The sequence below is a fragment of the Oryzias melastigma genome, linkage group LG11 (genome assembly GCF_002922805.2).
Source record: "Oryzias melastigma strain HK-1 linkage group LG11, ASM292280v2, whole genome shotgun sequence".
Classification (NCBI taxonomy): domain Eukaryota; kingdom Metazoa; phylum Chordata; class Actinopteri; order Beloniformes; family Adrianichthyidae; genus Oryzias; species Oryzias melastigma.
The window spans coordinates 12523700-12544389 of NC_050522.1; the positions used below are offsets into that span (position 1 = coordinate 12523700).

At 39.7% G+C, this 20690-nt stretch overlaps 2 protein-coding genes and 1 long non-coding RNA gene across 5 annotated transcripts in view; 2 read left to right on the forward strand and 1 right to left on the reverse strand.

Annotated features, from left to right (window-relative positions):
• The first annotated feature begins 11 nt into the window (after window positions 1-11).
• LOC112160545 (vesicle-associated membrane protein 2) lies at window positions 12-6597 on the forward strand. The gene is made up of 6 exons (XM_024295165.2): window positions 12-334; window positions 501-510; window positions 2570-2693; window positions 2762-2920; window positions 5476-5527; window positions 5896-6597. Coding segments are annotated over exons 2-6 (354 nt in total). The 5' UTR covers window positions 12-334; window positions 501-508; the 3' UTR covers window positions 5913-6597.
• A 1426-nt stretch (window positions 6598-8023) lies between these two features.
• Window positions 8024-20690, reverse strand: part of chd4a (chromodomain helicase DNA binding protein 4a) — a 19305-nt gene continuing 6638 nt past the window's right edge. For 2 of the 3 annotated variants that reach the window (XM_024295137.2, XM_024295128.2), the window contains exons 9-41: window positions 19664-19833; window positions 19353-19586; window positions 18094-18297; window positions 17800-18008; window positions 17530-17661; window positions 17359-17458; window positions 17087-17278; window positions 16263-16463; window positions 16036-16173; window positions 15696-15817; window positions 15234-15407; window positions 15006-15147; window positions 14797-14928; window positions 14601-14718; window positions 14360-14484; window positions 14174-14266; window positions 13910-14048; window positions 13657-13829; window positions 13405-13582; window positions 12481-12570; window positions 12305-12396; window positions 12080-12213; window positions 11841-11985; window positions 11601-11754; window positions 11417-11523; window positions 11100-11337; window positions 10923-10982; window positions 10658-10837; window positions 10476-10584; window positions 10256-10388; window positions 9007-9202; window positions 8751-8920; window positions 8024-8350 (exon numbers count right to left, since the gene is read on the reverse strand). In XM_024295137.2, the coding sequence (XP_024150905.1) occupies window positions 8336-8350; window positions 8751-8920; window positions 9007-9202; window positions 10256-10388; window positions 10476-10584; window positions 10658-10837; window positions 10923-10982; window positions 11100-11337; window positions 11417-11523; window positions 11601-11754; window positions 11841-11985; window positions 12080-12213; window positions 12305-12396; window positions 12481-12570; window positions 13405-13582; window positions 13657-13829; window positions 13910-14048; window positions 14174-14266; window positions 14360-14484; window positions 14601-14718; window positions 14797-14928; window positions 15006-15147; window positions 15234-15407; window positions 15696-15817; window positions 16036-16173; window positions 16263-16463; window positions 17087-17278; window positions 17359-17458; window positions 17530-17661; window positions 17800-18008; window positions 18094-18297; window positions 19353-19586; window positions 19664-19833 (4799 nt within the window). In that variant the 3' untranslated portion in view covers window positions 8024-8335. The remainder of the gene's footprint in view (window positions 8351-8750; window positions 8921-9006; window positions 9203-10255; window positions 10389-10475; window positions 10585-10657; window positions 10838-10922; window positions 10983-11099; window positions 11338-11416; window positions 11524-11600; window positions 11755-11840; window positions 11986-12079; window positions 12214-12304; window positions 12397-12480; window positions 12571-13404; window positions 13583-13656; window positions 13830-13909; window positions 14049-14173; window positions 14267-14359; window positions 14485-14600; window positions 14719-14796; window positions 14929-15005; window positions 15148-15233; window positions 15408-15695; window positions 15818-16035; window positions 16174-16262; window positions 16464-17086; window positions 17279-17358; window positions 17459-17529; window positions 17662-17799; window positions 18009-18093; window positions 18298-19352; window positions 19587-19663; window positions 19834-20690) is intronic. The other variant, XM_024295151.2, reaches the window with a different exon arrangement.
• Window positions 17570-18613, forward strand: LOC118599310. Its single transcript, XR_004948612.1, has 2 exons — window positions 17570-17696; window positions 17774-18613. It is a non-coding gene; the product is annotated as an uncharacterized LOC118599310 (long non-coding RNA).

The window sequence follows — 20690 nt, forward strand, 5'->3', positions numbered from 1 at the left end:
TTTTAGCAAATTAAAAAAATAAAAAATACAATTTTTGTACAAGTAAGAAATTAATTGGAAATTTAGACAAAAAACAAAATAAAACTTTAAATTAAACAATATATAAAAATCAAGTTTATTTTTGTCTCTGTGTCCACTTAGACAGGAGTTTAGGCCATTTACCTTTTTACTTAAAAGTCCCAAATACGCGCAGGCGCAGAAACCCTCCTGCAAGTTTATCTGATTTATGGAATTACGCGGGGCGTTGAGTGCGCCTGCGCGAGAATCCCTCGCTCTTTGAGGGTGGAGCTTCCGTTTGACGGACAGCTGTTTTTTTCACTGCGCAGCTGCGTCGGTATAGTTTTTTTGGCTAAAAGAGAAATACATTTCGGAAAAAATCTAACATTTTAAAAGAAATCTGATATTTTTTTTAAACTAATACTTGGAATTTCTGTTTTTTTTTTCTTCATCCGGTCTCACCTTCCTCATCCTCTTCCTCACTAATAATCTCCATCCTACAGCAGCTGAAATGTGAGTACATTAAATATATTTAACTGTTTTAAAAATAAAAATAACATATGTATGCATATCTGTCACTTGTTTCCAGGTAGACTTTAAATAAATTTGAGTTTAATAGTTTAATATTGAGCATTCTTTACAAAAGGTTAAATTATGTTTAGGTCTCTGCCTTAAAATTTGCCTAAATAAAAACCAAAGATTTACCCACCTAAACTATCCATCAGTGGAATCAAAAGAGATGAGAGATTATTTATTTTGATTTTTTAGCACTTTTTTTTTTTTTAGCTTAAACTGTTTCAGTTTGAAGTAAATGTGAACGAATGAAACTAAGTAAAAAATAACTGCTTGAATTGAAGGTTTCTGTTCAGAAAAAGGTAAAATAGTGGAATTTAATTAATTTTTCTCTCGGGGAGGGGGAGGGTTGTTGTGTGGATGTGAAAATCCCTCAGCAGGCCGATGATGATGATGATGATGCTGAAGCACTAATCTGCATCCGGGAAACAAGCCTGTCCATCAGAGCAGAAACAAGGAACTGCTTAAAAAAACATACATTCCACTCTTCAGAAATTTCCAGTCATTTTTAAACCTCTAAACAGTGACACGTTTGCTCAGAAAAATGTATTACATTAATAGTCATTTATGGAAAACGTGTTTTTCCCTCAAATCTGATGAATCTCAGAGAATCCAGCTTTTCTTTCCAAACTCACACCTGATTCAGGTTTGATCAATTAAAAAATCCCTTTAATAGAAACTTCCTGAAAAAAAGGAAAAAATGTATTACAGTAAAAGCAGTTCCATTGTGAAGAAAAATACGATCTGAAAATTTGTTTTATTGTTTATAAACTACACATATATATTTTTTTTATTTTTAGAGTTCTCATTAATATCTAACAATAGGAACGATGGTGTTAAAATCTTACCTTGTATAATGAATAAAGATGTATTACTAAAATCTCTTAAGCAGAAAACATAAAAAAAACATTTTCAGAAAACATTTATACTCTAAATAACATAAAACTTTATCAGCGGTAAAGAAACAAAATGCTAAACTGATCAAATCTGGATATTTTGGACATTTAATTGAAATAGATTTTAATTTAGTGTTTGATAATCACACATTTGATACCTGAACATGTAAAATTAAAATACATGTCATGGATAAACAGCCTGTTGAGCTCTCTCTCTCTCTCTACAGATATACTGTATATATATATATATATATATACATATATATATATATATACAGTATATCTGTATGTCTATGGTTGAGCTGCAGCATATTTTAATGTGACACTTAAACATAAAAATAAAGATTTTTAAAGAGTGACTTTTATTTGGTAAATAAACTCCAGGTGAATTCCTGCAGAGTGAGCCATACATTCATGACTGGATTATTTTCCATGAGTCGAGGATGTGATGTTTACATGAAGGTTGATGGTTTGAATTGATGGTTTGAATCCATCATCTGAATTTTCTTTTATTTAATACTTTTTAACGTTTTGGTGACTCCCTAACAACAAAAATTGTCATTTAAATCAGCCATCTGTGTTACAGAAGACAAAAACCAAAGGTAAAGAGAAATGTATTTTTGCAGTAATTTAGTACATCAAAAAACAACAAAAAATACTAAATTTAGAAACCTAAATGAAAACCTTGAAAAAAATGTAATGTTGAAATTACTAACCTTTCTAGTTTAGCCGAATTAATTTGATTTAACAAGAATTAACACCATAACAGCAAATTTTACAGTTATGTTTCAAAAGTCTTTATTATAATGCTTCTTACATTAAAAGTAAAATATTTTTAGCTTTGCAAATTCACAAATGTATGAAATTAATCTATGAATTGCTGCTATTTTAACAACTATTGTCTCATTCGTTCAACTAAAAAAATGCTATTAAAAATGTTATTAAATACATATTTTTTCAGACAGAATGTTTCATTAGGGACTCTTTTTTTTAAATGAAGACAAAAACTGTGTTTGTGTTTCAGCACTGCAGTCAGAGGAATCTGTAACCCTCAGTTATTCAGTGATGAACTACTTTCTGGTTCCTCTGTGTTCCTGCTGCAGGTCGACTCCAGATGCAGGTGGTGCTCCAGGAGCTCCCGGGGAAGGAGAAGGGGGCCCTCCGGCCGCGGCCCCGAATTTGACGAGCAACAGGCGACTGCAGCAGACCCAGGCGCAGGTTGATGAGGTGAGCAAACGGTGAACGTTGAACGATCCGTGAGGCAGAACTGCAGTCACGCTGCTTTTGGGCCTCAGGTGGTGGACATCATGCGCGTGAACGTGGACAAAGTGTTGGAGCGAGACCAGAAGCTGTCGGAGCTGGATGACCGGGCGGATGCTTTGCAGGCTGGAGCCTCACAGTTTGAGAGCAGCGCGGCCAAACTCAAGAACAAGTACTGGTGGAAAAACTGCAAGGTAGGCACCAGAGGCTGTATAATCTGATCTATCTGACAATAGAGGGTAAAAATAACATCATGTACTATAACAAACTTTTTATTAAAAGGTAAAATAACAGCTTCTTCTAAAGGGGGATGTGACGACTTGGCAGGAAGAGGATAATAATGATTGACTGATTCATCCTCCATGAAGAATAACTGGAAGTTGTTGATTCTGATAGTGATGGCATGACTCTTTTTGCACTCAAAACTAGCCAAAAAAATCATTTTTTACATCATAACTCTGAATTTGGCTTTATTTTCACTGTTTTCTGGATCCCAAATTGTCTCCCAGAGCAAAGATTTACTTGATTTATAAACGTATGTGTCTTTGTAACGGAAAAAAGTCGTTTGCTGATTTTGTGAACCAGTCTGTTCCAGCTAAACGTTCAAAAGGAAATAAATAGACTCTTATAATTAAAGAAGTTTGCTACAAGTTGAAAACTTTTACTCTTTAGTAATTGATAAACATCCAAAAGTCATCCAAATAGATCAGATGATTTCTGAGACATCTCTGTTCATGTTTCATAAATCTTGTGCAGCACGGTTTAACAAACAGAAGTAGTAAAGTCCCAGATAAATAGATGTCATTTGTTCTTTTCTTCATTAACGTTAACAGTCGTTTGTGTGGAGAGTAATGTTTTGCTGAAGATTTTTTTAAAAACCCTTATCATCATTCCCTTAGCACCATGCTTGACAGTTTTTATATATATATTATTATAACTGAACATTTTTACAGTTAGGCTTCATGTTTCCAAAAGACTGATTTTCTAAGATGCAACCTTAAAAAATCCAAATGTCCTGTGTTGAGCTGCTCCGTCATGAACTAACAGATGCTTGATGTGCAGTTGTATCAAATGATGGACACCAGACTAAACATTTAGACCTTCCAAGATTTACGATAAGGCAACAATTTCATAAATATTTCTGTACAATTAGTCATTTTAATTAGGAATAAGTCAGACATGGCAGCTCATAAGTGATCAATGGACTTGGCAGTTATTTGATTTTATTTCCCTCATAATATAAACATATTCCTCTTGTCTTTTAAATTATTTATTTAAAAAAAGAGCTTAGTTGACCATACATGTGTTGAAATTACAAGTTAAAACATCAGTTTTACCTTACTTTCACACAAAAATGAGGCATTTTGGTCACTTTTGTGCAGTAAATGGCTCCATAGACATGACCTGTAACCATCATGAGCATCGTCACTATCCTGAAGATGCATTTTAATCTCCTCAAACCTCTGAAAATTCCTTTTTAGGAATTACACTCACGTCCTTGGTGTCAACTAAACAGAGACACGTTTCTTTTAAATTAAATTATCAAAACTAATTTATAATTAGTCATATATTCTAGCAAAACATGCAAAGTACTCACAAAATCTCGACCAGCCTTAGTACTGGTTCCTAAGGGAATATGCAATTTTAGATTTTACCTGGTTATGGAAAGTTTTGTACTTTTTAATCTAACCTATATATTAAGGAGAATGCATATAGAAAAGCATCAAGAAAAAGTGAAAAGAGGAACTCTCTAGATGGACGTGTGTCAGTTTACATCTAAAGTAAAATGAGCATTTATATAAAAAAAGAAACATCAGAGCAACAGTCAAGTCAGCTTCAGGACCTACAGTGTCAAACCATTGACTGAGTCGAGAGTTACCGGAAAATTCTGAAGGAGAGCGACTTTAATTCACTTCATGACCTCAGGGTCAGAAGCCATTTGGTTTAGAAGCAAAGCAAGAATCCAAACACAACAACAAACAAATAAACAAAGTGTTTTTTTTATGTTCATGAGGTGATTTCTCTTCCACAAAGGTAAAAAATTCAGAAAAACTTTGTGAATTCAGTTGTTTACATAAGTATTTTCTCAGTGACGTTATCATCTTCATGTTGATGAACCGAATTATTTGAATAAGACAAAAATATTCTGTGTTGTAATGCTGTAGGCTTCAGAATTTATTACTGTGATGGAACAGAAATGTGTCAGTGAATGTTTGTAAAAAAAAAAATCTGCAACAAAAATAGAAACACAGCTTTCATTTCAGATGCTGCAGTTTTCCATCCATCCATCATCCATCCGTCCATCCGTTCACCCTTTTGTCTCAGCGTTAGTCAATCTCCTCATTCGCAGCGCGTTTCATCCAATCAGAGGAAGGCTGGACAACGGTTGCTCTAAAAGAGAGAAGGGAAGAGAGCATGATGAGCCGACACGGAGCAGAAAGGAAATCTCAATCTGGATTACCATGAGAGTCGGGGATTAAAGAGCCAGCTGTGATTTGTGACGTAATCCCTCCTTTGTGGTGTCCATATTTCTGCCTTTCCGGTTATGAGGGCGTTCACTGACGTCTTTCAAACCAACACAGACTCAGCCATAGTTTTTCAATAATAAATATTTGTTTCAAAATAGTCCCTGCCTTAATGTACTCTGAAAATCGTGTGTTCATGTCCATAATGTGATATTTACACATAATTATTTTTTTATTGTTTTGTATGGATGTTGTTTAAGTTGTTTTGTCTGATTCTCTTGCAGATGATGATCATCATGGGAGTTATAGGTGTCATATTTGTCGGAGTCATTTTCTGTGAGTCCAAACATATTATTACACTTTTATAAATGTTAGCTGTAGAACTATAAATATATTAAAACTTGAAAGAATTTACTTCAAACGCTTTTAAATTTTTTCATGATGCAGAACCACTTTGTTTGGATTAAAAAATACCTGTAAATAAAAAATAAGTTAACCCCTCGGTAGTTTAATTTTACAGGTTTAAAAAAACGTTTAAACTCATGTTTTTTTTTTCAAATAGATGCTAAATTGTTACATGTTTTGGAGTTGGACTGATTTAAAGCATATTTATATTTAGTGTTATGGGCTTTAGGCAGGATTTTATAGAAACTTGTTTTCTAAGGAGAATTGATCCAGAATTCTTCCTCTTTTTTTTTCTCCAGTGTATTTCTTCAAATGAGCTTTTCTTCAAAGATGATCGCATACGCCACAGGACAAGTACACACAACACAGACCCGTCTTCTCTCCTGCTCCTTGTCCTCCTCATCAGCAGAAACCTCATGGGTGGCCTTTGACCTTCTCCTTCTCCAGCCCTGCAGCTTTACAGATGATGTGAGCTCAGGAGGTTTTATGGCTTCAGTTGATTTTTTTTCTTTTACCTAAATGTAGCCAAATGGAGAAACATTCCTGTTTTTGCAGATGTTTTGCAGAATTTATAAAAATTAGTACTGTTTTGTTAGTGGAGCATTACAAATTCTAAATCTTCTAAGTCAATTTTAGACTCAATATAAAGTGAAGAAAATGACATTTAAAATAACGGTAGTCACTATTTTTGTAGACTTTTTAATTGTTTAAACAGAATAAATTCAGCTACAAGTGAAAGTATTTTTCTTGCGATGTTTTCTTTAAAAAAAATTAAAAGCATGTCACTTAAAATTAAAGTTAGTTTTGATTGGGGAATTTTTAGGAAGTAAATTCACTTGAATACTAAGAGGTGTAAGACTTTTTCCTGTGAAATGCTTCAAAAGTTTAATTCAGGAGATGTTTGGTGAACTCGTGTCTGCTTTTCAGCTGCTTGTGAAGCTCTTTGTGCTCCTGTCCTGAACTTTCTGCTTTTCTTCTGAAAATAAAAACACAGAACGTTCTCCTGTTTGTCTTATTTCCCTCTGCAGCTGGTGTTTCTGTCCTTCACGTTTTAAACAAACCCTCTTGTGATTTCTAGGATTTGAATGTGGTACATGTTTCTTTTCTAATTCCGTTGTGTTTTTAAGGTATTATCTTGTGAAATTATGTGTATGAACCAGAACCCGGGTCACTCAAGGACTTATGCAGTGTGGATGAATTACATTTTAATGGTTGAATGGTAGTTGGCTGTGAATACAACTAACTAGACTTTTTGTTCTGTTACACCGAGCGAGGCGTATGTTTTTGAACGGGGAGTATTAAATAAATTCATGTTTGCATTCAGTTTGGCCTCTTATTTGTTAGAAAAAAACAGCCAAAATATCTTAAGTTTAACAATAAAAACAAGAGAATCAGATCATCAGGTTTAGTAAAAATTATGCTTTTAATGTCTAGAGCGATAAAAAAAAATCTGGTAAATCTAACATGTTTATGTTTTAAAACCTTCACTTTTTTTTATTGTGTTTGTATAAAATGTTCAAAAAAGTAAAATAATTTAACATTTCTATTAGTGATTTGACAAACAAATGTTTTATGATAATGTATTTATTGCCATCTAGAGGCAGATTAATGCATTGCACTGGAATTGTTGCTTTCTCCAAAAACCGTATGGGTAATCTTAAATTCCACTTTCTCTTTTTAAAATGAAATATGTTTTAACAAACAACCTCCTTATATTAGCTTTTTATGTTGCTGGAGTTTCAAATCCCAGATTTTGTCAGAAGTTCATACGTTTTTATTCAACACCAATTCAACTAAATAAAAGTGAAAATTCCCACATGGATTTTTCTCACAGAATCGTGTTTATAACTAGTTATGATCTGTTCCAGTTTAGTAAAACACAAACTTTTGGTGTCTCAATGAAAAGCCTGCTGGGAATAATCTTGCAAGTTAGTGCAATTTAAAAATATTTCAAGTAAATTGAAGTTATATATTTTTACACAGCCAGCATCATTTCTGAAGGTACAAGTTTCTCTTTAAATTAAACAAATAATTTTCAGAAGCCTGATTTTTTTTGTCCATATAGGTCTCAAACTCCTCTCAGGTATCCCACATTTCTTAGATATTAAACTTAGAACATTTTTGTGAACAGATGTAAAATAAAACCCTTTATTGATTGAAGTTTGACATTTTTCTATTCATTTTAGAACTCTTAAATTGGAGAAAATCAATGGTCGACTTGTCTGACTTTGTTCACAGTTCATCTCACTGATTAATCATTTCAAATTAAACTACATCAAACTGTCCTTTTATAAATCCTAAAGGTGTAAATTCTACAGACGCGTCTTCTCAAACACAGCTTTGATGCAGATTTTTGTCAGAGTACTAAATTTCTCTGTATAGGATTAAAGAAAAATGTTTTCCTTCAAAGATTGTAAATAAAGAAAATACTTTTTTTTGTTTTTTATTTAGGTCCCAAAAAACCATGATAATAACATTATATCAATAATATTAATACAGAACTTGAAAAAGAAAAAAAAAAAAAAAGGAAAAAAATAAAATAGCTTTTTGTCCACGGCCTCATTCTTGGAGAGTCAGAAGATTTGATCCTCCACAAAAAAACTCTGTAAAGTTCATTAAGAATGAAGGGAGCGAAGTGGGTGTGGCTTCAAGCTTGGGCGCCCAGTCTGTCCTTCGGCCGTGCGCCAATCAGGAATGTTGACATGAGGAAGGGGCTCCAGGTTAGAGACGTTTTTCAGTCTACTGCTGTGACATCTGGGGAGGACAGGTGAAAAAAATACTGTTAGACATCCAGTCACTTTATTGGTAATGGATGAGACTATTTGAATTTTGAAAAAAGTTAAGTTTAAAAAGGAAAAAAGGTGAATTATTAGGATTTGGGGTTATAAAAAAAATCTGTGGAAGTGGAGATGTTTTCTGCAAAGTTGAGATGGTTTTTAAATTTGATTCTTGAATTTCTAGTAGATTTTGTGGGTTTAGAGGTTAAGAAAGATCAGGAGTTCTTCCCTTAAATAGTCGTCAAACTCGTCACCTTTGAATGTAGTTGGTTAGCTAACATTTGAGTAAACGATTGTTTCGGTACTTGTGAAAAACAGTTCTCAAATAGTTTAATTTATTTATTTTTTTGGGAGGATTAAGGGTGAAGCGCCCTCACCTGCTGCGTCTGTGCCGGTGCCTCGGGGGCTCTGCTTGCCAGACGACTCAGGATATTCCTCTCGGACATCTGGAGTCGCACAGCAACCGGGGGTATCCGGGCGATGGTTGCTGGGAGGCGCGTGACGTCTGCCTTCATGTCACTCAGCAGCTCCTCCAGCTGCTTCAGCACTGACGGACGGAGCAGAGACGAGTTAAGCTCCGCCCACTGCAGGTGTTGTTAGCGCACCAGCAGGTGGATTTCTGCAGCAGCTTACCTTTGTGCAGGACGGCGTTGGCCGGTTTGTTCCCAGACATGGACTCCTTGCTCAGGTGCTGGTGGGACTCGGCCAGACACTCCACCTCACTGAAGCGAGTGTTGAGGGCCATGGAGGGGTGAGAGGGGTCCTCTGACATGTTGAGGTAGGCAGCTCGGCGCAGCTGCTCCTCGATCACGAGCGCCTGCTCCAACAGCTGCAGCAAAGAGAAGGACGGTTCATTTGAGGAGATCCCTTCATTCTTTATTATAATTTACAGCAAGACTGAGTGACACAAACTAAAGTATGGAGACAAAATAGTCTCAAAACATTTGTGTGCGAGTGTCTTTCATTTATGTGCAACTTTGGATTTTTTTTTTTAATTCTTGATATGTAATTCATACAATAATTTGTATGTGTAACTGTCTGTACTTGAAATTGTGCATGTGTAATATTACAAAAATTACACATACAAAATACAAATTAGGCACACCCAAATTGAAAATACGCCAACCTAAAACTAAATACAAATTTAAAAAACAGCTCCTAGACGTACAAATGTTTAATTAGTACACACAAATTGAAGAGGAGAAATCGCATGAGGAGTTGTAAGATTGTTCACGTTTTCAGATGAAGCGTTTAAATGTTGCTAGAAAGCTGGGACATCAGAATTTTGTTTTTAATCAGCTGCTTTGAATTTAGATTCTAATAATATAAATAATACATATTAATAATAACAACTTGACTTTTCTCCACTTTCTTAAACAGATATTACTTGAAAAATTTTTTTTTTTAAAATAAAGCTTATATTTAATTACAATTATGCTACAATTCATAACATTTTGGGTATGCCTTTGCAGGTTGAGTTTCACAAACGTCATTCAAAACTCAGTTTAGAACTGGCATTTAAACACATAATTTACACAATCTGGAGAAATGGAAAGTCTCAAAAGCCCTTGTGCATCTGTAACTCTGATCTGTCAGTAGATGTCATTTTGTTTGTGTGTATCAGGCGATTGGTGTGTATTATTTAAATATTTGAGAGTTTTAAATTCGTAGAATTTATTTTGTATTTGTACGTTTTTGATATTGAGTACACAATTCCAAGTACACAAAAGATAAGTCCAAATCAATTGTACAAGTTACAAATCAAGAATTACGCACACACAAATGTTTTGAGAGTATTTTCTCTGCATACAAATCAAAACACCTCGACTCCCGACCAGCATCAGATGATGTCTGGAAGATTTAAAACAGAAACCTTTCCTACCTTAAATCTTCTGGCGAGGAACTTGTTCTTGATTTCCAGGAAGTTTCCTCGGTTTATTTCCCCTTTGAAAGGCTCGTTGAGGATGGCGAACCTGACGTCGTTCTGGATGTCCTGCCAGCGAGCGTATCCGTGTCTTAGTGAGTCTCGGTTAAGCACAACAACACCTTCCACTCAGGAGCACAAAGAAAAACCCAATACAGGTTCAGGTTGGAAAGGATACTGGATGATGCCAGCCAGCAGCCAGTAGTCATGGCGACGGTGCCAGATCTCGTTGGTTTTCTTTGTAACCGTGGCGGCGCGCTCCTCGTTCTGCCACAAAGAGTGCAGCTCTAAAGAAAACAGAGGGGCGTCAGAGAGGAGGTCGTCTGTGATTGGCTCGTTGTTGTGCGCTCGTGTGGGCACCTGTGAATCCTCCGTCTGCGATGTTGAACATGAAGCGAGTTTTGGCCTTCTTTTTCTCCTCGCTCACGCTGCTGGCCGAGGCGGCGGTGGTGGCCGGCGCCGCGCCCTCTTTGCTGCCGTCTCCGTTCTGCAGTTTGGTGGCCTCCTCTGGCTTTGGAGTCTCTTTGTCGTCCTTCAGATCTACGAGACCAACATGAGTGAAGGTCAAAAACCAAATGAAATGTTCCATCTAAAAACTACTCAGGTGGAGAAAAAGAGCCGCTACCTTTCTTTACATCTGGTGGAGTGGTGTCCATCTTTTCTGTCTTTTCTTCCTTAGTTTCTTCTTCAGTAGTGATGGAAAAAAAACACAATTAGAAATCACAGGAATATTATCTGCAAATATGAACAAACATAAATAAAATTAAACCCCGTGGCATGACTTTTTTCCTTTTCCTCTAACCTTTCATCTCCGCGTCGCCGGGTTTGACCTCTGACCCCTCTGTTTTAGCCTCTGCAGCCGGCTTCGCTTCCTCTCCTCCCTCTGGACTCTTCTCCTCTCCTTCTTTCTCGGCCTCCTTCTCTTTGGCGCTCTCGGCCTCGCCGTTGCTCGGCTTGTCCGTCTCCATGGCCTCCACGCCGTTCTTCTTCTCCTGCTCTGAAGCGGGACTCTTCTCTTCGTCGTCTGGAATGGCGATGACCTGCGAGCATCGGGGTTCTGATTACATCACCACTTCGTCTTTAAGGTAAATAGTCTTCCTCGCGTCGTCGCAGCCTCACCTCGTCGCTGCCTTTGACAGGATCTTTGTCGTTTTTCTCTGTCTCCGTCTCCTTCTTCAAATCCTTCTCTCCGTCCTTCATCTCCTCGTTCTTTGAGGAGTCGTCTGCTGTAATCAGACAGATTCACTAAGTGTTTCTGTTTTTATGTCTACTGGAGGTTAACCGCGCTGCTGCCTCCTCCTACCTGGAGCGGGGGTGTTGGGCTGCGTGTCGGCGGGCGTGCCGGTGGACGGAGTTTTTCCAGGAGAGTCGGGCTGAGCCGCGGCCCGCTTGTTCTCCTCCAGCTCAGCCATCCAGGGCATGGACCACTGCCCGTTGACGTGCTCGAACTCCTGCACCTGCAGGATGAAGACGCCACAACTCCTCAGATTAAACCAGATTACCAGGTTAGTCTGACGGAGGAAAATGACCAAAGGTTTTTTACCTTCTTGCGAATAAGCGACATAACTCCAATGCGAGTGAGGACGTGTTGGCGCGACAGGCCTTCTCTGGGAACGCCGTCTGCAAAGGTTTCGGCTCCGTCAGCTCCGGGTTCACAGAGGTGGCGCATAAACAGAGACACATAGGCCCTGAGGGAGGGGTGGGGGGGGGCGGTTTTACATAATTAAAAAACACACTAATCCATGAAACTTCAGATGGATAGTAAAAAGTAGAATCTCGTACTTGAATTCTTTCTCAGATTTCCCTCGTAGGTCTCGGACCAACCACTGGGTGGTAAAAGCGTCTTGAGGGGGCATCCCATAACGCATCACAGCGTTCAGGAAGGCCTTCCTCTGCCGAGAGTTGAAACCCAACACCTGGAAGAGAGATGATCAGATTACTGCTTTCATACAGGAAACTTTTTAGTATAGTTTTCCAAGATCCATATTAGTGAGCAGAGCAGCTCACCTCAATGTTGCCTCCCACCCTGGCCAGCAGGGGGGGCAGTGGCTTGTCTTTGTCGTTCCTCAGGCCCTTCCTGTTCGGCCTGCGGGAGTTTGCTGCAGAGATGCATCATTGTGGTTAAACCGCGGATAAAGGAAACGCTACAAAACCAGCAACACTGTGTCACAAAAGTTCTTTACCTTCTGATCGCTCATCGAAGTCCTCGTCACCTTCCTCTGACGCCACAGAGTAATCCGATTGGCCGTCCGACTGGTCATCCTGCCAATCAGCTTTGAGACGAAAACAAAAAGAAGATTCTCTTTGTAATTAAAAACAAAATAAACTTCTGCAAAGTTGGAGTGAAACTGGTAGATTAGGAGAATTCTCTTTTTTATATAAAGTTTGGGATTGAAGGCAATGTTATCTAAATTCATGAAAATTTACATCAAAAGGTTGGTAGACAGGAAGTAGTGAGAGAAAACGAAGGCCTTTGTCAGAGAAAAACATTTTTAAACTCATGGCAGATTCTTACAAAAGCAACAAAACAACATTTTTGGTGCAAACTCGCTCAGACAGAAGCAAACTTCACTTTCACCAGCACCAGTTCATCAAATGAGAGCTGAATTTTGGAAGTAACCGCCCCAAAAATGTCAGGAAATGGCTCTTTCAATAATAATATACTATAAAAATTGAAAACATTTCTCAATGTTTGTCTTCCTCTATTAGATTACTTGGTGTTCATTCAGTTTTATGCTGTGTGATGGACTTCCTGGCCTCATTTTGTTTTCTTTCTAAGTCATTTTGCACTGCAGCACTCGAGGACATTATTCTGAAGTGACCGTGAAGCACTTTGAGATGTACTTGTGTGTGAAAACTGCTCAATAGTTTCCTTAAAAACCTCCGTATGATAGTAACGCATTTTTAAATGTACAGAACGACCTTGAACAGAAACACTTCGAAATCAGGTAAAATAAAGTCAAATCTGCTGCTTTTTTCCTTCTCATCATTATTTAGTTCTTATACGTTGTATAAAAATAAAATATATTAGTAGCTGAACAAGCCAGACTGTCTGAGTTGTTGAAGACTTTCAGAATAAAATAGTTTGGTGCTGAATGGACCTTTACCTCGATCTTCTTGTGACCCGTCGTTGTAGTTGACCTGCTTGCGGATGCGTTTGCCTTTGCCCAGGTTTCGAGCCAGATCCTCCTGCTGCTGCTCGTAGTGATGCCGCAGCAGCTTCTCCCAGTAGTCTGGATCCACGCTCTCCTCCTGCTTGATGATCTCCCGCTGCACCTCCTCCTCCTGAAGGGAGTAACGCGTTCAGAAACAGGAAATAGAAATGCCAGCATCTGTATGTGTGCGTGGCAGAAGCTCACCTCCTCCTCCTCGTCTTTGACCACATACTGAGCCACTTTGAAGGAGCTCAGGTACTCGTTCATGCTCTGCAGCTCTGTGTCGTCGGTGGCGTCCTGGTTCCTGTCCAGCAGTCGGTCGATGGCTTTATCGTCGTAGTGGATGATGCTGCTGTCCTCCTCTTTGTTCTTGTTTTCTAAGGAGAAAAAAATAAATAATGTAAGCCCGCTGAGCGCGCTTCTTTACCATCTGGTTTAGCAGACAAACCATCCTCACCTTCTCCCTCATCCTTAAAGAGCTCCTCTGTTCCAAACTTGAGGATGTCGTCCAGCTCCTGCTTGGACATGGAGCCCGTCTTAGACCCAAGACCAGGTCGGACCACCAGGTGAGTCAGCATCATCTTCTTTTTGGCAACCTATGGAAGAATTGTGAAGAGGAGAAAAACGGTTATGAGTGTAAAATGTTAATTAAGAGAATCTGTTATACAGACAAACATAATTTATTTACTTTTAAAGGAAGTAAAAAAATTCAACTGCCAACCTGAGTGATCCTCTCCTCCACTGAAGCCTTGGTGACAAAGCGGTAGATCATCACCTTCTTGTTTTGCCCGATTCGATGAGCTCTGCTGAAGGCCTGAGTTCAGAGGCAAAGTTAGCAGATGTCAGCTAACATAAACAGTGTTTTAGCTGCTGCTACTGTTTTTATTGGGTTAAAACCTCGCCGCACCTGGATGTCATTGTGAGGATTCCAGTCCGAGTCGTAGATGATGACGGTGTCGGCTGTGGCCAGGTTGATGCCCAACCCTCCGGCCCTCGTCGACAGCAGGAAGGCAAACTGCTGAGCTCCAGGAGCTGAAGGGGAAAAGATGACAACAAATCTTATTTCATTTTTCCAACATAAAATATAAAGGCCTAAAATCTGAGGCAACAAAAAGTGAAAAAATATGATGGTTTGTGTTAATTCTTACCATTGAAGCGATCGATAGCTTCCTGCCTCATCCCTCCTGTGATTCCTCCATCTATCCTTTCATACTTGTAGCCTTCGTTCTCTAGGAAGTCCTCCAGCAGATCCAACATTTTAGTCATCTGTAGACATCAGAATCCAAATGAAATTCAGCAAATGTAGAAGGTAGACCATCGCTTTCCGTTCATTAGGAGCCCCACCTGAGAGAAAACGAGCACTCTGTGCCCGCCCTCCTTCAGCTTCCTCATCATCTTCTGCAGCAGCAGCAGTTTCCCAGAGGACTTTGTCAGAGCGCTTCCATCATACATCCCGTTTGGCAGTTTGGGAGCTTCCTGTTTGGAGGAACAGAACATTCACATTGATAAAAGAGGCGGAGCTTTGACAGACAGTCTCTGGCTGCAGGTCGTACCATAGCAGCTGCAGGGAAGAGGTAGGGGTGGTTGCAGCATTTCTTGAGGTCCATGACAACATTGAGCAATGAAACCTGGTTGCCTCCTCCTTTGGTGTTAAGGGCCTCAAAGTTTTTCGTCAGGATATATTTGTAATATTTTCTGCAAAGAAAATATGTTAAAAAAAGACATTTAACCTTACATCCGGCCTGCTAGAGACTTTTATTTTTTGTAAAGAGAGGACTCACTTCTGCATGGGGCTGAGCTCCACTCGTACGATCAGCTCGGTCTTAGAAGGCATGTGCTTGAAGACGTCAGCCTTCAGCCTCCTGAGCATGTGCGGACCCAGCATGTCATGCAGCTTCTTGATCTGGTCCTCCTTGGCGATGTCGGCAAACTCTTCCAGGAAGACCTCCAAGTTGCTGCGTTCAAAGACAGACAGGTGAGACTTTCTGCTCAGATAACAGCCATCTCGAGTGTCCACAACATTTTTCACAGATGCTAATCCTACATAAAAAACCAAATTCATTCCAGAAACATGTTTACTAATTAAGATGTTTACTAATTAAGAAGAGGAAACATTTTTAATGCCGAGCAGTGAGATAAAACAAAAAGAAAACCTGAAACTATCTGAATGGTTTCAAAACTCTAATCATCAAATGTTGTGTTTTTAGGAACCCATGTAGAAGATAAATCAAGGCCCAACTTACTTGAACCTCTCAGGTGTGAGGAAGTTGAGCAGGTGGAACAGCTCCTCCAGGTTGTTCTGCAGAGGAGTTCCGGTCAGCAGCAGCTTGTGCTGCAGAGAGTAGTTGTTCAGCACCCTGAAAAACTGAAAAAAAGACAGAAAGAACAGGTTTAAAAAGGTTGGAGACAGAAAATCTGCAGATGTTATTCATTGATGGTTATTTAAAGGTTTCTGAGGAAGTTTCAGATCTAATAAGATGTTGAAGTTCACGTAGAACTCTTTACATTTCTGTGATGCTACAACTGTGGTTCCAGTTTGGCTGAATTAGTTAAGTGGATCTTTGATTATTGATGAGTTTGTACCTTAGACTGGTTGTTTTTTAGCCTGTGAGCCTCATCCACCACCAGGCAGGCCCAGTCAATGGAGCCCAGGGCGGCCATGTCGATGGTGATCAGCTCGTAGGACGTCAGCAGGACGTGGAACTTGATGGACGAGTCTTTCTGTTGGGGTGAGAGCAGCAGCACAGAAGCTCAGGAATTGAATCAAATGCTAGTGGATTTCAATTTTTTATCCCCCATCAGCTCCTAACCTTCATCCTGGACGCCCTCTTGCCTCCTCGGATGGCGTTGTCCTCAAAGGAAAACTCGTTCTCCCTGATGACGGCTCGGCTATCCTTGTCTCCGATGTAGGTCACCACGTACATGTCGGGCGCCCACATCTCGAACTCCCTCTCCCAGTTGATGATGGTGGACAGAGGGGCGCTGACCAAGAAGGGGCCCTTAGAATGACCCTGGAGGACACGAGTTAAAGGACGCGTGTGAGTTTCAGTACTGATTAATATTTAAAAACAAATAGTTTTAGGACATTCAAAACACAGAAATATCATTTATTAATCCCAAACCAGATAAATGCAATTTTAAACTTTTTTTTAAATATTTATTTTTTATTTACCGTTTCAAACATTAATTTGCTTTGATAGGCTAAGATTTTCAGAACTAAACTTTAATCAAAAACTAAAAACATTTTTCAAATAGTTTCAGGCTCCCTGTGGCTTTGACAGGAAGTGTATTTTGGCCTCCCACCTTTAGGTGGCAGTAGCCACATGCATAATAAGTGATTGTTTACTCCAAACAGATCCAAGTTAATGTCGTCAGATGACCTAAACAAAATGGCTGAGTGGCTTTTCACAAACAAAACAGAAAACATTTAAGAAAAACTTTTAAATTTGAAAAAAGAAAAAAACTAATATTGTGTCCCAGCCTGTTTCTACTTTATTCTCAAGGAGCAGATTTTTTTTATTTTTTGCCAACAAACCGGTTGAGAAGCCGTGTTTCAACAGAGTTCTGCGTCACAACACGCAGCAGCAGCCTGAGCGTGCGCGGCACCTCGGGGAGCGTCGGCCTTTCTACCCACCTCTTTGTAGAGCGAGTAGAGGAACACTGCGGTCTGGACCGTCTTTCCCAGACCCATTTCATCAGCCAGAATGGTGTCGGTGCCTTGGGCCCAGGAGAACCGCAGCCAGTTCAGACCCTCCAGCTGGTAGGGGTGCAGCGTCCCACCAGTACTGTCCAGGTAATCCGGTTGGCGGTCGAACTTGATTGTTGGCTTAAAATAGAAAAAAAAGACATGCTAAAAAAAAAAAAAAGTAAATGTTAAGTATTTTTATCTATTTTCATTTCACTCACATCAACCACAGGGTTCTCAGGAGGCCTCTCCGGCCGCTTCACTCTTCCTTTTACTTTGATCTTCTTCCCGGGTCTCCCGTCGTCTCCCATCATCAGCTCCCTGGAGCACAGGGATTATTGAACGGTCTGTCGAAGCTCGGTGTAGAAGATTCTAGGCTGAGCAGCTCCTACCTGTGGTTCCAGTACTGCAGCTTGTAGACGTCAAACTCCGGTATATCCATGTCCTCGGCCTCCCAGGTGGCCTGATCGTACGGAAGCTCCCTCCACTTGATCAAATAATGGACGTTGTTTTTTCTGTCCACGCTGAAGAACCCAGAAAACATCAAAGAACATTAATAGTGAGTGGCAGAAATATGGGATCAAAACTGTTTGTTTCAATTAGATATTTTAGTTATTTCTTTGATTTTTCTTGTAGTAAAACCTGGTTGTGTGCCTGCTGACCTGTGGTTCAGGATGCGGTGAATCATCAACCACTCCATCTTTATTCCAAAGCGGAAGTACTTCTCCTCCAGGTGAACATATGTGGGATCCTTGCTCTTCCTCTTGACATATTTATCCTCCTCTCCCTCGCCAAAGTCGATGGGCGGCGGTTCGTCCATGTCGTTCTTCCTCTGGTAGTTCCTGAACATCACCTGGCAGTGCATCTCCAGCTACATTTGCCGATGAGACATTAAGAGGGGGGGTTATTAAGGAGCATTTCTCCATTTTTCTTTTCAGGAAGTTGAGCCGTCTCACCTGCAGCTCAGAGACCCAGGAGCAATGCCAGTACGACATGTTGCACCATTTGGCGAAGAACTCCCGCTCTGCCCGTCCCTTCAGAGGAGGGGGGTCGGGGGCATCGGGCAGCAGTTCTGGAGGGCGGGGTACCACAGTGGGGGGCGGGGGCTCTCCCCATCGCCATGTCAAGATTTTCTGTACCTTTCCTTTCATGGGTGGACACTGGAGAACAGAGGAGGAGGAGCGTTCTCAAACTTTTAATGTCATGACCTGCAAGATTTTTTAATTAAACAACAGTTTCAAAGTTGATTCTCAGGAGGAATTAGTTTGTCCATAAACAAGATCAAACAACAAAATACACAGATTATTTTAGTCTGAACTTAAACTAAAGCTTAAACAGTCCACTTTGTTTGAATTAAATTCAGGTGCAGACATTACAAAATGTGGTACGCTAAAATAGGAACTTTGGAGTTTAGATGGGAAATAAAAGCAGAAAGAGCCAGAAAAAAAAAAAAAACAGGCATTAAGTAAAAAAAAATGCTAATATTATTGTTATTATGATCAGATATGATCCATTTAAGGCAAATCAGGCACTGAGATGAGCAGCTTTTTAACTGTATTCCTTACAAATATCCATTTTACCTCTGAGGTGTGAATAGAGACCAGAGCAAATTAAGGTTTGAGGTGGTCTGAGAACTTCAAGTCTGAAGGCCACTGTGCGTTTTATCCTTGGTGCTTCTGGGAATTTGTCTTTTCAGACTTCAATTATTTTTTTTGTTGACATTTTTGATCTAAACTACATTACAGTAAATCTCATAGTGTTTTCACAGCCATTTTTGGAGACATCGATCATCAAAACTCCTGATCACTGATAAAACATCGACTGAATGAGGAGAGGCTGGCTCAGTTTTCTCTGATTTATACTTACTAACCCTTAGGCAGAACTTTTTTTAGTAGTGATTCTCTGGTTTTCCACCGTCAGTCTTTATGTTTGTTTTCTTTCTGCTGACCACCTTACTTCTACAGATCCATTTAATGGATTTCTTTTGCTATAATGTCTCTGCTGAAGCTTCCCTCCCAAACCACGTTCTGAACTCTTTTCTTTGTACGCTTTTATGAAGTTATGAAGCTCAATGGATCAAACCTACAACAAGTTTATTAAATCATTAATAATATGTGGCTCACACCAAACACAAAATCAACTTCTAATGGCAAAAACGAGAATCAGACATTGCAACAGGAAGTCCAGCTGGATCTCCTCCCTGTGGTACACTTACTGTGCAGCGAGGGCAGATCCACTCTCCGTTGGGAATCTCGGGCAGTGGGGGGTTCAGACAGTGGATGTGGTACGACGAGGGGCAGGAGTCGCAGCACAGCAGCTCTCCTCCATCCTTACAAACCCTGCAGAACTCCATGTGGTGGTCGTCCTCTTCCATCTCTCCTGTCTCACCGTTGTCCTCTTCTGCTTCTGAGACGTCCTCTCTGGCTTCCCACTGGATGCCCTCCTTCTCCTGGGGTTCGCAGAAAGAGGAAACTCACAACTAATCCTCCTGATTCTAGCATATAAAAGGGTGTGTTTGATTCTTACACAGTGAGGGCAACTCCAGGTGCCCTCGGGTGCCTTCTCCATGTCGGGGTCCAGGCACACCATGTGGTAGGCTCTGGGGCAGGTGTCACACAGGATGATCTCCCCTCCCTGCTGGCAAACCTCGCAGTAGTCCTGGTGGTCGGTCTCATAGCCATCACCATCTTCTGCTTCTGACAAGGACCGGAACATACACAATAAAAAAAGAGAAAAAAAAAACCTCCCATCACACCCACGAGCCGTGCACTGGATGCTCCGATTCCGTTTGTGAAGCTGCATTGATGTTGTTTGTGAGAGAAAACCCACATGGTGAGTCACACTTTCCCCTTTAGTTCAGATTTCCTCAGCAACAAATTCAGCCAAAAGGCTCCACTGACAAAAACCAGACATCATTTCAGAGCAAGCAGGGCCATCTTTCAAAACTATAGCTCAGGTAGTTTCACGCAAGAAAGTAAAAATTTCTAATTTTAGATGACTAGGAAAAAAAATGAAAGCTTTTAACAGATGTCTTCTGATTGGTGCTTTAACCTTGTGATGTCATCGTCAAAGGTAGCCTCACCAGGAGGCGCCCCCTTCTAAATACATCAAACTTTGGTGTTTCAAAAACTAAGATAAAGATCTGTACACCTCACGTCGTGAATACGTTCACTACGGTTAACATTTCACTAGGGCTGCCACAATTAGTTGACAACTAATCAACTATCAAAATAGTCGGCGACTAATTTAATAGTCAATTTGTTGTTACTTTATTATATATGGAATCAGGGTGTAATAAACTTGAAAGTCATAATAGCATTATGCTAGCTTTTTTGGCATTTAATAAGTTTTTTAAGGCTATTTAGCAGTTTAAAATTTCAACTAAATGCTAGCTATTTTGGCTAAATCAGGATTTTTTCCGTTTTTTTAGACTAGTTTGGAGTTTAGCTAATATTTTAGCTACATGTTAGCTATTTTGGCTAATTTAATTTTGGGTTTGTTTTTTTTTTGCTTTTTAGGCTAATTTTTCATTTAACTAGTCTATAAGGCGCTA